We start from the raw sequence: 12196 nt of genomic DNA, 5'->3' as shown, positions 1-12196 counted from the left end.
CAGCTGAAACTTGTCAGATTACCCTAAAACTAGTTTCATTGGATTCTCCAGAAAAAGGTGGTTTAGAAAAAAGTGTTTTTATAAAAATATCTTTAAATTTTACCAAGATTCATAATTGGTCCAAATATCTCAAACTTGACCTTCAGCATGAGTACTAAAAAAAACTTTTTTTTGGAATTTTACAATGAAATTAGACTCATCTGATAGCCCTTGAAAAATGATGAATTTTGAATATAATCAAGGCTATATCAGAAGCAAATCTTGAGGAGTTGTGATGAGTCAAAGTTGGAGGCGAAAGCAGGGAATATTTTTTGAAAAAATCCTACTTCCATGATGAAGTTGGAAATAATAAAATTAAATAAACTATTCTAGATCAGATTTTTGCGAGAAGTTGATTGAACTTAGCCTCATCTTCGTATCTCTTCTTGATCTCAAGATATGATGAAAAATGTATCTTGAAAAAGTTTCAAGTATGAAACTCATAACTCAAGTAAATAAAGTCCTAGAAGCATGAGACTAAATGCGCTATGCTTCTTAAGACATTTGAGCTATAGTCTACGTTGAAAATGTTTTCTTAATTTCAACCGTTCTTGAGAAACATTGTCTGGTATTTTTGCGCGCTCAATTCTTTGTCATCATTTTTTATATCTCAATAACTGTTGGAGATATAAAAATGGTTTGAACGTAGACCCTAAATGAAAATTGAATAGTAGTTGATTCCAGAAATTTGTTTCTTTATATCTTAATTTTGAAGCGAGTTATAGCAAAAGGCGGAAATTTTTTCTAAATATTCATTGTCCACAACATTTCAATAACTCACCTAAAAATTATCAGATTACAATGGGACTTGTTTCATTGAATTCCCCATAAAAATTTGGTCTAGAAAAAAGCGTTTCTATAAAAATATCTCCAAAATTTACCAAGATTCAAAATTGATCCAAGTATCTCAAACTTGACTTCCGGCATGAGTACTAAAAAAAACATTTTTTTGGAATTTTACAATGAAATTAGACTCATCTGATAGCCCTTGAAAAGTGATGAATTTTAAATATAATCAAGGCTATATCAAAATGAAAACTTGAGAAGTTGTGATGAGTCAAAGTTGGAGGCGAAAGCAGGGAATATTTTTTGAAAAAATCCTACTTCCATGATGAAGTTGGAAATAATAAAATTAAATAAACTATTCTAGATCAGATTTTTGCGAGAAGTTGATTGAACTTAGCCTCATCTTCGTATCTCTTCTTGAACTCGAGATATGATGTAAAATGTTTCGTAAAAAAGTTTCAAGTACAATGCTCATAACTCAAGTAAATGAGCTCCTAGAAACATGAGATTAGATGCGCTAGGCTTTTTAAGATATTTGAGCTATAGTCTGCGTTGAAAACATTTTTTAAATTTCAACTGTTCTTGAGATACATTGTTTGGTATTTTTGCGCGGTTTTTTTCATTGTCATCAATTTTTATATCTCACTAACTGTTGGAGATAAAAAAATGGTTTGAACGTAGACCCTAAATGAAAACTGATTAGTAAGTGATTCCGGAAGTTCGTTTGTTTATATCTTTACTTTGAAGCAAGATATAAGAAGAGGCGGAAATTTTTTCTAAATATTCATTTTTATAACTTTCAAATATCTTTGCTGAAACTTATCAAATAAAAATGGAACTTTTTTCATTCGAATTTCCTAGGAAACTTCATCTAAAAAAATTAGTTTACCTTAAAATACTTTCAATATTTATTAAACCTCAGAATAGACAGAAAAGTTACAGGTTTTTGGTTAACCTTTTAAAAATTTTATGTGTTTTTTTAGTTATTTTTATAGTAAATATTTGCATATTCATATATATATCAATGATTTTTGTTATTAGTGATAGAGCGAATGATAATTTTATTTCCATTTTGATTAGTTTTATATGGGAACATTTATTAGTATAAGCTTTAAAACTTTATATACATATTTATTAGAGAAAAACAATATTATTATTCTCAAGTACGCTATATTAAATTAAGTAAAGATAATATGTTTTCAAATCACTTCAACCTTTTATATTATTACTAGAAATAACTTTACTTTCAGAATGACTAACTCATTATTAAAAATTGAATTCAGGTCTACACATTGTTAAATACTTTTTTATTTGCAATTGTGGTATTTCGTATTTACGAGTGATAGTCTTATAACGACTTCTAAAATATCGTATAATTATTAGTTTAATTTTTCTTTTTTTTAATTTATTTTTTGATATTTCAATAAAAAAATTTTCGTATAATTATTTTTTAAATTTTTTTAGGTACATTCTTCTTTCCAGAATCATTGAAAATGGCTGACGTTGAGAATCAAGATCAAAAAATTAGTAAAAGGTTAGTTTGTTCCAAATTTTAAAATATTTTTTATCAAAATGTTTATTACCGGGCAAATTATAAAAGTTCATAAGTTTTTAACTGTTAGGCAAATTTGTACTAATTTTTTAAATATTAATTTTTTAAAGCGAGTACCTAAGTTGCATGAAAACTCATGTAGATATAATAGTAAAGCAAAGTAAGATATCAAAATTTTTTGAAACATATAATTTTTGAATTTTTTTCATTTTATCTTTTTTTTTAGTGAATTAAAAAGGCAACTTAAAGCTGCACAAAAAGCCAAAGAAAAAGCTGAAAAGGAAGCTAAAAAATTAGCTGAAAATGCTGAAAAACCAGTTGCTAAGAAAAAAGAGGCTGATCCTTCAGATCCACAAGAATATTTTAATTTCAGAGTAAAAATGATTGAAGAACGTCGTGCTATTGGTGAAAATCCATTCCCACATAAATTCCATGTTTCAATTTCTTTGTCTCAATTTATTGAGGAGTATGGACCAAAATTAGTAAATGAACAGGTAATGGAGGATGTCAAAGTTAGTGTTTCTGGAAGAATTTTTTCAAAACGTGAATCGGGAAGTAAATTAATTTTTTATGATCTTCATGGAGAAGGAACACATATTCAGATTATGGCTAATGCTCGTTACTGTACTGGAGATGTTACTTTTACTGATTTACATGATAAAATCAAAAGAGGAGACATTGTTGGTATTGTAGGATTTCCAACAAGGACAAAGGCAGGTGAGCTTTCTATTATTCCAACAGAATTTGTTCAATTGACACCGTGTCTTCATGTTCTTCCTCATACTCATTTTGGATTAAAAAATCAAGAGACTAGATATCGTATGAGATATCTTGATTTAATTATGAATCCAGAAGTCAAAAATAAATTTGTTGTCAGATCAAAGATTGTTACATTTTTGAGAAAATATTTGGATAATCTTGGTTTTTTGGAAGTAGAAACTCCAATGATGAGTCAAATTGCTGGTGGAGCTACAGCCAAGCCATTTATTACACATCATAATGAATTAGACTTAGATCTATTTTTAAGAGTTGCACCAGAATTATATCTTAAAATGCTTGTTGTTGGAGGAATTGATCGTGTATATGAAATAGGTCGTCTTTTCAGAAATGAAGGTATTGATCAAACTCATAATCCTGAATTTACTACTTGTGAATTTTATATGGCATATGCTGATTATGAGGATCTTATGAAGATTACTGAAGATTTACTTTCTAAAATGGTGTACTTCATTCATGGAACTCATAAGATTACCTACAGACCTAATGGACCAGGAACTGAACCTATTTATGAAGTAGATTTTACTCCACCTTTTAAAAGAATTGATATGATAACGGGATTGGAAGAGATTCTTAAAACTAAATTCCCACCTGCAGATACTTTTGGAACACCAGAAGCTCGTAGTTTCTTTGATGATCTTTGTAAGAAACACAAAGTTGAGTGCCCAGAACCAAGAACTGTTGCAAGACTTTTAGATAAACTTGTTGGTGAATTCCTTGAATCTACTTGTATTTCTCCAACATTTATTTGTGGACATCCTCAAATCATGTCACCACTTGCTAAATGGCATCGATCTATTCCAGGATTAACAGAAAGATTTGAATTATTTGCAGTTACAAAAGAAGTAGCTAATGCTTACACAGAATTGAATGATCCAATAACACAACGTAAACGTTTTGAGGAACAAGCTGCACAAAAAGCTGCCGGAGATGATGAAGCTCAACTTATTGATGAAAACTTTTGTACAGCACTTGAATATGGTCTTCCACCAACAGCAGGCTGGGGTATGGGAATTGATAGATTAGCAATGTTGTTAACAGATTCAAATAATATTAAAGAAATTCTTTTCTTCCCAGCTATGAGACCTGTGGAGACTAAAATTAATCCATTAGAAGATGGACAAGATGATACATCTTCAAAGGTCTAATTTGTTTCATAATTATTGTTACATTTTTAAAAAGTTTTATTTAAAATAGTAAACTGTATTATTTATAGTATCTTATTTTTAAATGGAATAAAATAATAAAAAAAAATAATACTTTCTTGTATCTTTAATAATTTTTTAAATTTAAGACTATTTAAATGTTGATTAATGAATGACATTGACATTATTTTTATATTAACAAAAAGATTAACTATATAATTATAGAGTAATTTAGGATTTTTGTCATTATATTGAAAAGTAGTGATACTTTCACAGAATATGTATGTAAAAACAATTGTCATATCTTATTATAATTGATAAAAATAATTATTTTACAAATAATATCATGTATATTAGTAACAAATGACTTGATGTATCAATAAATATTAAAATTTAACAATATTGATAATTTTCAATATGTCTTTATTTAGAAAGATTATATAAATTTAGATGTAATAAAATGAATTAAATGAAATAAAAAGAAGATTAGAAAGATTAAGTACAACCTTGATTTTAATTTACAATATAAGTACCATATTTTGAGGAATATTTTTATTTTTAGAATTTTTACTTATTTATTTATATTTCTTAATAATGATAATATTTTATATTTTATTTACAATATTTATTTATCCTACTCTATCAAAATTAGATGATGTGACACAAATTATTGAAACATTAGAAACAAATTCTATAAATAATACACTTCCATATTTAACGCTTAACAAAATATTTCAAAAAAATTTTTTAAGTGTTGGTAAAGTTTTAGGAAGTTTAACAAATGAGGATAAAAATATTTTGCTTAAAAAACTTTTTCAAAGAGATATAGAAGTAGAAGAGATATTAAAAAAATTTTCACAAAACATTCCAATAGTTAAGAAATTTTCAAGTCATAATTCTTCAAATACATTTTCAAATTCTTCAACATTTTCACACCAAACTTTATTTAATGGTGATGAATTTGTTGAAAAAGCAGAAAATGATTCAAACATCAAGGCTATAACAAAAGACTTGAAAATGAAATCTGCTTTTAAAAATCTAAATTCAAATGATGATTTAATAGCAAGATATAAAATACCACCATTATTAATCAGAGCTAATCTAGATAATGAATTGAATATTAAAAAACAAGTTTTAAAAGGACCAAATTTATTAGCTAAAATTCGTTTCCGTACTGAAGATTCACATAATAAAGAAAAAAATAATTTAAAAAAGATAGATAAAAGTATTTCTAAGAAAAAAGATGATGGTTATGAAATACAAAGTATACAAAAAATACTTAATAACAATAAAGTTGTGGCTGCTTCTGAATTAATTGATATTATTGATAAATTTAAAACACCAAAGAAACAGAAAAACAACAAAAATAGACAAAAACAGTTATTTCATGCTCCGCCAGAGATTATACTTGAAGAAAGTACAAAACAATTTTATAATAAAATCTACCATACAAATGATAAAAATTCCATTTACAATGTCAAAAAGATGAATAAACAAAACAATGAGATTAATAATGTATCTTTACAAGATAAAAGTAGGTGGTAGGCTGGATTAAAATTATAAATTGATGTAATCATTTACCAGTATATTATAATATATATATGTATTTTGCTCATTATACTATTAGTCTCCCATTTATTTTATTAAATTTATTATGATTTTTTTAAAAAAGTACTTTTTTTTACTATTTTTACTATTTACAATAATTAAATATGTCTACAGTGAAGTTGATAATTTTGAGACTATGGGTAATCATGTAACAGGTTCTAAAGAAGAAACTTCCACAGAACCTAATGGTATAAATATATAAATAATACATTTATTAATAATAATAATTTATTTTTTTAGAAAACAATTTTAATAATATGGAAATAGAAAATATAGAACAAACAACAACTGTATTACCATTTAATACAAATTTACTAACTAAAAATGAAATAAATGTTTTATCTTCAGAAGCAAATGGTTTACTAAATAATGTAACATCTGAAATTTCATCATTATTTTCTAATGCATCAGATACAATGGCTAATAAACTTACTGATTATCCTAAATTAAATATTTCTGATATTTCAAATGTTCTTAATAATTTGACGGATTCATTACTTTCTGATAAAACAACAACTCAAGGATCATTACATACTTCTTTAAATGTTAGTAATTTAACAGTAACAGAACCTACAATATTAAATACAACAACTGTACAAAATTCAAAATTAGATAATGAAACTTTAACAAATTTGGGAACAACATTAAATAATGAAAGTATTGTTATGGAATCAACAACACTTATGATGATTGAACCTAATTCTAGTATAAGCATTACAACTACAGCCAATATACTTAATGATAATATGACAGCCACATCAATTGTCACATCAATACCTAATTCCCTTTCAACAACAGGACCATCTACTACAGGTACGCGAATCCCAACTCTTGTTCCTCCAATTAATTCATCAATACTTTTTCCAGGAAATACAAATGTAACTATCTTTTCTACTATAGAACCATCTTCTAATAATACTGCAACAACATTAATTCCATTACCAACTATAGACTCGAATATTTCAAGTACTGAACTTATTCCAACTACAACAGAAATAGTTGAAAATGCAACAGTTACACTTGGAAATACTTTATCAACAACAGAATCTATGTCTTCAATGGCTACAACTATACTTTCAAATATTTCTAGTACAGAAATGACGACTTCAATGGGAACAACAATTGTTCCAAGTATTTCTAGTACAGGAATGACATCATCAATGGGAACAACAATTGTTCCGAGTATTTCTAGTACAGGAATGACATCATCAATGGAAACAACAATTGTTCCAAGTATTTCTAGTACAGGAATGTCATCATCAATGGAAACAACAGTACTTCCAGGTATTTCTAGTACAGAAATGTCATCATCAATGGGAACAACTGTTTTCCCAAGTATTTTTAGTACAGAAATGACAACATTACTTCCAAATAATTCTAGTACAGGAATGACATCATCAATGGAAACAACAGCACTTCCAAGTATTTCTAGTACGGGAATGGCAACATCAATGGGAACAACAATTTTCCCAAGTATTTCTAGTACAGGAATGACAACAACTCTTCCAAGTATAACTTCTACAGGAATGACATCAACAATGGAACCAACAATTTTTCCAAGTATTTCTAGTACAGGAATGACAACTTCTATACCAATAACAAGTATACCTAATGTTTCAACGACAAATAGTTTAAATTCAACAATTCATCAATTATCTACAACTTCTGGTATTATGTTATCATCAACTACTCCTGGTCAAATACTTTCTTCAATATTATCATCTACAAGACAAATTACACTTACACCACCAATAACAGTTCCAGATAAATGTTTAGATTCTGCAGTAGAATGTGAATCATATTTACCACTTTGTAATCATGCAACATTAGGTACTATTATAAAGACAAATTGTCCCTTAACTTGTGGTGTTTGTACAATCCCAATAACCACAACATGTTATGATCGTTTTAAATTATGTTCATTTTCTAAATTTCTTGGTTATTGTAATTCATTATTTTATACACAAGAACATAAAATCAAATATTGTAAAGAAACATGTGGATTATGTTAACACTATCATCAGTAATTTAATTATATGCACAAATTTAAGCTCTATTATTAGATGCTTTAAATATATATGTTCAAAATGTATAAACTATAATGAGTAAAATTATGTTCTTTTATTGTGTTTTTCTTTAATACATTCAAAATTAATAATCTAACTATATTTCGGTAATTGAAATGTATGTCTGTATTTATTCTTTTTTTTTCAAATTTAAATTCTAAAAATTTTAATGGTAACAAAAATTAAAATACTAAAATAAAATAAGTTCATGTGCTTTTTTTTAATAAAAAAAATATATAAATAATTGTATTGACTTTTTTTTTAATTAAATATTCATATAAATAAAAAAATTATCTGAATAACACTAAAACATCTATAAATCTAGCATTGTGAATAAAAAAAAATTTTATTTAATTTACATTAATCATTTTTTTTTAATCAAATTTATATAGTATAAACTAAGTTCTATCCATTTTCTTTCTCATGGGAAAAAAAAATCAAAATAGTTTTTTGAAATAAAATTATTTTGCTATCACACACTGATATGAAACCATCATTATTCAACTTTAAAATAAATTATATACAAAACATCAAAGTACTATAAGATGTAAAATTTTTTTAATATCAATAAAATACAGCAATACATGTTTTAAATAAGTATAAACTAAAATATTTTTATTTTTTTTTTAGTAATAAGATATCTTATTAAAGTTTTAATTTTAATATTCATTATAACATTAATATTTAAAAAGTTATTTCTATTTTATTTCTTAGTATAAATATTATTTTATTTTTTTTTAATATATTTTTTGATTTTTAATTTTTAAATCTTAATAAAATGCAATTATAAAGAATAAGAATTTTTCAATAACATTAGATGTATAGTATTACGGTGAAATTTATCTTTTTATTAAGTTTAAAGAATAGTTTAGACATTCTATCAACAAGACATTACCAAAATTGAGGGATGTCGAAAGAAGTGCTTTTTTTCTATCAGTGCATTTTTATGCCTTTTCCTTATATATTTTGAATATATATATCCAACAAAGAATATATATTTCTTTTTTACAACTCCTGAGATATATCCTTTAAATTTTTTCTCTTTTATTATTTTAATGAGTTTATGCTTTTGTTGTTAGGAGAAATGAGTTTAAATATTTATCTCCACTTGATGTTATTCTAATCTATTTTTTGTTTCATTTAACATTTTTAACAACATTATTAAAACATTATTAAAAAAAATATAAAAAGTCAATATTAAATAATGTATATCTCATTTCAATATATTTTCAAATAATTATGTTTTGAAATCAAAAATATATATACCATAAGATAAGTATTGAATAATATTTTATCTTTTATATCAAAAAAATCTTCTTTTAAAGGTTATGATATCAAAAAAGATATAAATAATAGTATTTTTTCATTACTCATTTTGAAAAATTATACCAATTTTAAACGATTATCAATTTATTTATACTTATTTAACATATAAAAACCAAGTTTACACTTTTTTTATTTCTAAATGAATAATTTCAGCTAACTCATATTTAAACCATCTAAAGATACATATATATTGTCTCTTGAGTGCGCATTGACGCTTTTGTGTATTAGATTCATTGAATAACATTTATTTTTACAAAATCATTTTCCTTCAATAAATATAAAAGAGAGTTAGATTAACTTTAGGATAAATATATATATATAAAAATTTTATCTTTTTAAAATTTAATTCAAAATACCCCTTTTTTAATTTTTACAATTACCCTTTCTCAAATGTATAACTTTTTTTTTAAGTTTTTATTTTATAATATCAAATATATGATCCAATTGCTAATATTTAATTCTCTTTTCTTGAAAAATTTATTATTAAACATTACAAATATTTATTTTACCATTATTTTCACTATGCCAAATAATTTTTATTTCCCATTTCAACATCATCTTTTCTTAAATAACAATTTTAGCTAGTTAAATGTCAAAAATTTTTACCATATAATTTTGGATATTGTTTACCAAAAATTTTTTTGGTTTCTTTTCTACCAGAAGCTTTTTTTTTTTTCTCTCTCATTACAATTAAAAGAAAGTAAAGATTCAAATAACATTTGATAAATCTTAGATTATGACAATATGTCAATTATTCATATTTTATATATCATGAAATATCTAATTTATTATCTAATCTACATTCTGATATACTTCTTATCAAATTTTTAATTTTATCATTATTCACTCTTTTTTTCTCTTCAAAATTGCATGCTTTAAAGATTAAATATGTTGTATGCCAAAAACGTTTTCCGACAGAGATAGAAATTCATTTCTTTTAATCACCCATTATATAATTAAAGTCACAAAATGTCTCTTTAGTAGAGGAAAAATGGATATAAATTTATACATGTCTAAATATAAAAAGAAAATATATATAAATATCAAATATAAAAATATATATCTACATTATTTTTAAATGAAAAAAAAAGTATTTTTTTTTAAATGGCATCTCTAAACTTTAACAATTAATAGAAAAAAAAGTTGTTTTCCATTTGTTTCACACATATATATTTTTTTTTTTAAAAAAATAGTCAAATGTTTTTAACTTATTAGGAATTTTTTTATTTTCATTATCCATTTCATTTTTTTATTAATTTTATTTTGGTGGTTTAATAAAAATTAGTTTTTTAATATTATTTTTTTTTTACTATATTTAATTATTTATAAGTAAAAATTTTTATCTATTCTAGTTATTAATTCTTTATTACATTTTTAACATGATCTATTTTTAAAACTTAATCCTACTCTTTTTACTTTTTACCAAATACCCATTTAATGCATTTTTAAAGCTTTCTTGAAAAATTTTTAATTCTTTCTTAAAACTTTTTATAATGTTCAAAATAATCTATTTACAACAGCTATTAATAATAGTAACCTTATTTTTCATTTCTTTATATTTTTACAAGGATTCTTAAGAATTTATGAAGCATGAATAATTTATAATATATTCTTTAATCTTTTTAACATAATTTTATTTTAGAAAATTATATTTTGTCACTATTTTTATAATTTATTTTTTTTTTTAGATACAATTAAGTAATTAGTTCTTATAAAATTTACATTAATATTATTAATTATTCCTTAATTTTAAAATATTTATATTTATGTAGTAGAATATTAACTATTTTAACATTATTTTTATTATTATGATATATGTATTTTTGTAATTTGGTCAAAAAATATATATGCACCATCGCCTGGGGATATAGCTCAGGGGTAGAGCGCTCCCTTAGCATGGGAGAGGGCTGGGGTTCGATTCCCCATATCTCCAAACATCTTTTTGTTTTCTATCAATCAAATAAGTATATGCTTAGAGTATTATCAATCATGATAACATTCTTTTTGTTATTTCAATTATACAAGTTACAAAATTTTATAAATTCTATTTTTACATGAAATAAAAATAAACAATATTTACACGCCATTACAAGATAACATAATAATCAACTTTAACGCAATTAACGTTCTCCAGTTTTTACTTTCATTAAATATACATATATTCTTCTAATAAATTTGTTGAAGAAGTAATAAAATAATTTTCTTACGCTCTATATATTATCATTTAATTTACCAACAACAATCTTTTATATCTCTTTGTAACTTTAAAAGCGCTTAATTATTTATCAACAAGCATTCTTTAAAATTTAACCACTTTTAAATCAATATATCCTATTTAGAAATGCCTATCTAATAAATATTCATTGGTTTCAATTTATATCTTTTCAATTATAATACAAATTTAAAATTTATTCTTGTATAATATTTATATTCTTATAATATTTTTGATACCAATACCAATTTTACTTACTTAAACATGCTGAAAAAAAAAATTAAAAAGAAAAGTTATGATGATATTTAAGAGTGATATAAAAATATTTTCTAGTTTCATATATTATAAAAATCCAATTTCCTTTTTTTAAAATAGTGGTAAATAAACAATTGGTTATTAAAAAATTATTTTTCCTGAGAGTAAGAAAAAAAAATTCTTTATTTCCCTTTTTGACTATAACTTTTTATAATTATATAAAGAAATATGTATAAGCATAAATATATATTGAATTCCATTTTCATTTTATTAATATTTAATGCTGTATATTTTTAGCCTACATATTTAATTATTTTTTTATAATATTATAATTTAAAGTATAAATATTATTATTATTATTTTAGAAGCATAAAAGATAAAAATATAATATTCTATTAAAACTTTTTTATGTATATTCCTATTAAAAGGA

At 23.9% G+C, this 12196-nt stretch overlaps 3 protein-coding genes across 3 annotated transcripts; all 3 read left to right on the top strand.

Moving 5' to 3' along the window:
* Positions 1-2318: 2318 nt before the first annotated feature.
* Positions 2319-4302, top strand: SRAE_2000395500 (Lysine--tRNA ligase; the record flags this gene model as incomplete). Its single annotated transcript, XM_024642767.1, has 2 exons — positions 2319-2359; positions 2604-4302. The coding sequence occupies 2 exons, from the start codon at positions 2319-2321 to the stop codon at positions 4300-4302; spliced, it is 1740 nt and encodes a 579-aa protein (XP_024508505.1).
* Positions 4303-4893: 591 nt separating this feature from the next.
* Positions 4894-5844, top strand: SRAE_2000395400 (Hypothetical protein; the record flags this gene model as incomplete). Its single annotated transcript, XM_024642766.1, has 1 exon — positions 4894-5844. One exon carries the CDS (start codon positions 4894-4896, stop codon positions 5842-5844), a length of 951 nt encoding a protein of 316 aa, XP_024508504.1.
* A 199-nt stretch (positions 5845-6043) lies between these two features.
* Positions 6044-7919, top strand: SRAE_2000395300 (ShKT domain-containing protein; the record flags this gene model as incomplete). Its single annotated transcript, XM_024642765.1, has 3 exons — positions 6044-6095; positions 6148-6720; positions 6775-7919. 3 exons carry the CDS (start codon positions 6044-6046, stop codon positions 7917-7919), a joined length of 1770 nt encoding a protein of 589 aa, XP_024508503.1.
* Between the last annotated feature and the right edge of the window lie 4277 nt (positions 7920-12196).

The sequence above is a fragment of the Strongyloides ratti genome, assembly GCF_001040885.1.
Source record: "Strongyloides ratti genome assembly S_ratti_ED321, chromosome : 2".
NCBI classification, from domain to species: domain Eukaryota; kingdom Metazoa; phylum Nematoda; class Chromadorea; order Rhabditida; family Strongyloididae; genus Strongyloides; species Strongyloides ratti.
Note: the sequence above shows the minus strand (reverse complement) of the source record. Positions and strands in the feature narration are given on the sequence as shown.